Source organism: Austrofundulus limnaeus, unplaced genomic scaffold (assembly GCF_001266775.1).
Source record: "Austrofundulus limnaeus strain Quisiro unplaced genomic scaffold, Austrofundulus_limnaeus-1.0 Scaffold247, whole genome shotgun sequence".
NCBI classification, from domain to species: domain Eukaryota; kingdom Metazoa; phylum Chordata; class Actinopteri; order Cyprinodontiformes; family Rivulidae; genus Austrofundulus; species Austrofundulus limnaeus.
In genome coordinates, this window is record NW_013952649.1 from 869,447 (window position 1) to 870,584 (window position 1,138).

The window sequence follows — 1,138 nt, forward strand, 5'->3', positions numbered from 1 at the left end:
ACTGGTCTGAGGTTTTCAAACATGCAGGATCAGCTTTGAAACACAGCGAAGTGTCATAAATCAGCTCTGACACTTAAGATTTAGTCTTAAACTTTGCTTAAAGTGAGCCTGAGACACTTAAACATAAGTTTTAGAGAACTGYTTTACACTTCAGTCCATTATAACAAGGTTGTATTCACACATCACGTCAGTTCTTTATCCAGACTGTCTGAAGGCAGGTAGAGGAACCTGAATGTTTTTATAAACTAGTTAAGATCAACAGTTGGGACCTAAGCTCAACCCAACATGTTGTTGTCCTTAAAAACAGAAAATTGTATAAAAACGTGTTTTCACTTTGTTATTCTGGAGCTGACTACAGAAAAATAAGAGAAAAAAGATTATAAACAACTGTAGAATCAGACTTCAATAAGAGAAAATGAGAAAAAGTGAGTAAATTCTGGATATTTTATATAAAAGTTTACCTGTCTGTCTCTGACATCACCGACTGCTGTTTCAGTCTCTCTCAGTTTGTTGCAGCTCGTCTCTTTCTTTACTAATAAAGAAAGAAAACTCGTCTGTTTTTCCACAAGCTCAGTCACATCTGCCAGGTGTTTCTCCTCCACCTTTTCTCCATTGATTTCCAAAACGACATCACCCACAACAAGTCCGGCCCTGTGTGCAGAACCACCAGGATCCACCTGCAGGGCAGMGACACAACAGGACAGGTCAGTGATGGTTGACGTGTCACGTCAGTGTTTCTGGGTGGAGAACTAGGACTCAGTCGTACCTGACTAATGAAAACAGCAGGTCTCTGAGGGTCCTGGTTCAGCTTAAAGCCAAAGCCCTGCACATCTTTGTGAAGAATACAAAGCCTCGGACTGAACAAGTCTTTAYTTTCCTTTGACGACTGACCGTTAGCAGCTGCTGCTGTATTTTCATCCTGTTTCTCAGCTGCATCGTCCTCACAAAACAGGAGAGGAGAAAGACCGAGCTGCCAGAAGGGGAGAAAAGAAAGAAAAACTAAAGCTATAATATAATTTATAATTTATTATAAATAATAAAGCTATAATAGTTTCACACCAGAAGCATCATTCTTACAGAAACATGTCAGCTGCTGCAGATGCAATCATTACACAAAGAAATTCATCGATTTTTTAAT

At 39.4% G+C, this 1,138-nt stretch overlaps 1 protein-coding gene across 1 annotated transcript in view; it reads right to left on the reverse strand.

Annotated features, from left to right (window-relative positions):
• Positions 1-380: 380 nt before the first annotated feature.
• nherf4b (NHERF family PDZ scaffold protein 4b) overlaps positions 381-1,138 on the reverse strand; it is a 13,236-nt gene continuing 12,478 nt past the window's right edge. The window contains exons 9-10 of the mRNA XM_014020292.1: positions 767-970; positions 381-677 (exon numbers count right to left, since the gene is read on the reverse strand). Coding sequence (XP_013875746.1) covers positions 396-677; positions 767-970 — 486 coding nt within the window. The 3' untranslated portion in view covers positions 381-395. The remainder of the gene's footprint in view (positions 678-766; positions 971-1,138) is intronic.